The following is a 2969-nucleotide window of genomic DNA, read 5'->3' as shown; positions in this document are numbered from 1 at the left end:
GTTGCTTCTAGGCTCACTTCAAGGTATCCTGCACGCCGAGCAAGACCAAAACATCAGCCCCCCCCCCCTCCCACACACACACACGCACTGTTTACAAGACAAGAAGACACTCCAGAACGCTCGAGTGCCACCAAAAAAAAACGTGCCGAGCACCGCAAGGCATCTGATGACTCAAGCGGTATTCTGCTACAGCACCAGTCACTAGCGCTGCCTGATCCTGCTGACTCCGTTCAGCTTTCCGTAGACGCGGTGGTGGCCATACCTGCACCACTTCGACCAGCACCTCGACCTAAGAGAAATGCGGCTCAAAAACAATCAAGATCTACAGAGGCTATCGCTATTGCAAGTCATGGTACTCCAGCAAAACATTGCCTACCGCTGCAGCAGCAAGACAGTGCTTACGATAACACCGAGGGCTGAGTGGCACGTAGAGTGCGATCACAGCTGTCGCCGAGGTGTTGTGGTAAATGGCAGGCTTGCCAATGAAACGGACACCATGAAGAAGATGACAGATCGACTAGCTACGGTGAATCCTGGGATGCCAGACGGTGACATTTGGGACCAAGTATGTGCTGATATCTACGGGCTGACAGAGAAGAACTTCTAGAAGGACTGACAGAAGAGCAGGTTCTTGGTCGTGTCGGACGCGTTCGTCATTGATACTGTGGTGATAGTCACGGGGTCGTTGAAGTCCCCCCTTGCTCAAAGGTCAAAGATTCGGCCATTCTGTTTTCTCGCTTCCACCTCTTACGGCCCATCCCGATCCGAAAGAGCCGCCTAGCCGAATTATTGGGTGGGCACACTCCGCAATAAAAGCGCTACTGCTGTGCAACAGTATATCGCTTTTCATCGACGGGGCTTTTCGATGTGTGCCAAGAGGATTTCATCAGTGTTTGATTGTCAAGGTTGATGATCCTGCGCGCAACGTGTTCACACCTGTCTATTTCGTGTTATGCACGTTCAAGACGGAGACTATGTATGAAGCCGTTCTTCAAATGATCTACCGCTGCACTGGCAGGTAGATGACTCCAGCGGAGATAGTTTGTGACTTTAAGTTCAGTTTGATTTCTTCGGTACAGTATCAGTTTCCAAACGCTGAAGTAGTGGGGTGTTTTTTTTCTTCACTTTAAACAGGCACTGGGTCGACACATGAAGAACGAGCGTATCTCGAAAGAAGAAGCTGCAATCGCAATGGAGCTCGGTGTTCTCGACGCTCTAACGGTGATTGACCCAGGGTTAATTAACCGAAAAGGCATTCGCTTGGGTCAAATTGGAAATAAAACGACGATGTGAAGCTATAGGGTGTTTGTATTCACATCAACAGTGGAGGAGCTTTTGGGTTTACTTCAGGAAGACTTGGCTTGAGCGATACTTCATAACGGAGTGGAATGTGTTTGATATCGCCAACACAGTTGTAGTCCGCACCAATAACCCCTTATAAAGATTCAACAGGGAAATGAATGCAGCTTTCAAGCCCCATCCGAACCTTCGACACTTTGTAGCGACTATTGCTAGGATGTCGACTCGATTTGCGCAAAGACAGAGTAGTATAACACGTGGGCTTCGCCGTAAAAAGCAGCGCCCTCCGCGCATTCAGCTTCCTTCGGCACCAGACTTATCTAATTTCGAGGCTCCCTGCGGATTCTGAGGACGAATACGACGAGGGGGTGGCTTCGACAGCTCTTTAGAGTCAGTTGAATATGAGGGGAAGAAGATTCTTCATCGGACGACGACGCGAGTCCTGGTGATGCAGCGTCAGCTGAAGACCTAGCTCAAGACATTAACGAGTACGCTGACACGTATGATTTTTTGATCGACTGGGACGGCGACCAGGGTAACGACGAGTGGAGTGATGTAGACAACACATAGTTGCTAATAGTCTGAGACAGGGGCGGATCTTCATATAAGATGGGGGTGGCACGCCCCCCCCCCCCTAGATTTTTTCAGAGCTCTTTTTAAATAGATTCAATCACAGACTTGCCCTGCGCCTCGTCAGTGCTTAAGCTTTAAGTAGCTGCTTGAACAGTTCCCTACACTTTACAGGCTCGTATGTCTAGTGTGTGTTCTACACGTGTCGACGGCGGGCACTGAGCAATCTTTTTCAGTGATGAAAAGAGGAAAAAAACACGTCTAAGAACTACATTTGCTCACGATATGCTGTCGGATTTGCTTTCTCTCGCCATCGAGCAAGACCTCATAAATTCCATCGACAAAGGAGGAATTATTGACGCGTTTAGTAGGATGACAGAGCGAAGGATTGCGCTGTGATAGTTGAAGCCAAAATTTTCGCGTTTTTTTTCGCCCCCCCCAGAATTTAGTGCTGGTTCCGTCCCTGGTCTGAGAGAAGACTTTCACGTAGCTCATGCATAATCTCAGTTGAATGCCAGCTTCACTGTAAAACATAGTATGTTTAAGAATATTTCGTTGCCCGGATGTTTAACCGGACCTGATGAATTAACCGGATAAACTATCCTGGTAAAAACTCATGCCAGGGCAGAATACGGGCAGTAAAATATCTTCGTAGTGTATGGTAGTGCATCACCTGTAGTACTTATAGAATTTCTGATGGCTTTTAAACTGACGAGCGAAGCTTGCACGAAGATTATTCTTGAAGCACTCCTCCCTTGAACGAAGCTCGCGACAGCGATGCCATCATATTAAATATAGTTAAGTATGATGATACCGCTGTCGGTGCCCTCTCTATCCACATGCATGTCGACTTGTTTGTCAAATTTAGACTTCAATGCCATTCTGACATGATTGTGGTCAGTCATTTATATTGTCAATATTTGAGCCATTATTAAATTGTACTTCGAAGTATTGGAGAGAGGTGCCGCTAATCAATCAACTTAATGTTTGCCCTCAGTGCTACAACATGCACAAGCCCCAGAGCGACAAGAAAATATTTTTAGTGATGGTGTCCTGTAGATCTAACTTAGAAGGGTAGTTTTTGGAGCAGACAATTCGCA

The 2969-nt window shown here is 47.3% G+C and overlaps 1 protein-coding gene across 1 annotated transcript; it reads left to right on the top strand.

Annotated features, from left to right (window-relative positions):
* On the top strand, window positions 1-1869 carry PITG_20357 (uncharacterized protein; the record flags this gene model as incomplete). Its single annotated transcript, XM_002895716.1, has 3 exons — window positions 1-565; window positions 1135-1201; window positions 1754-1869. The coding sequence occupies 3 exons, from the start codon at window positions 497-499 to the stop codon at window positions 1867-1869; spliced, it is 252 nt and encodes an 83-aa protein (XP_002895762.1).
* Between the last annotated feature and the right edge of the window lie 1100 nt (window positions 1870-2969).

The sequence above is a fragment of the Phytophthora infestans genome, genomic scaffold (genome assembly GCF_000142945.1).
Source record: "Phytophthora infestans T30-4 supercont1.138 genomic scaffold, whole genome shotgun sequence".
Classification (NCBI taxonomy): Eukaryota; Oomycota; class Peronosporomycetes; order Peronosporales; family Peronosporaceae; genus Phytophthora; species Phytophthora infestans.
This window is presented reverse-complemented; position numbering and strand designations above follow the sequence as displayed.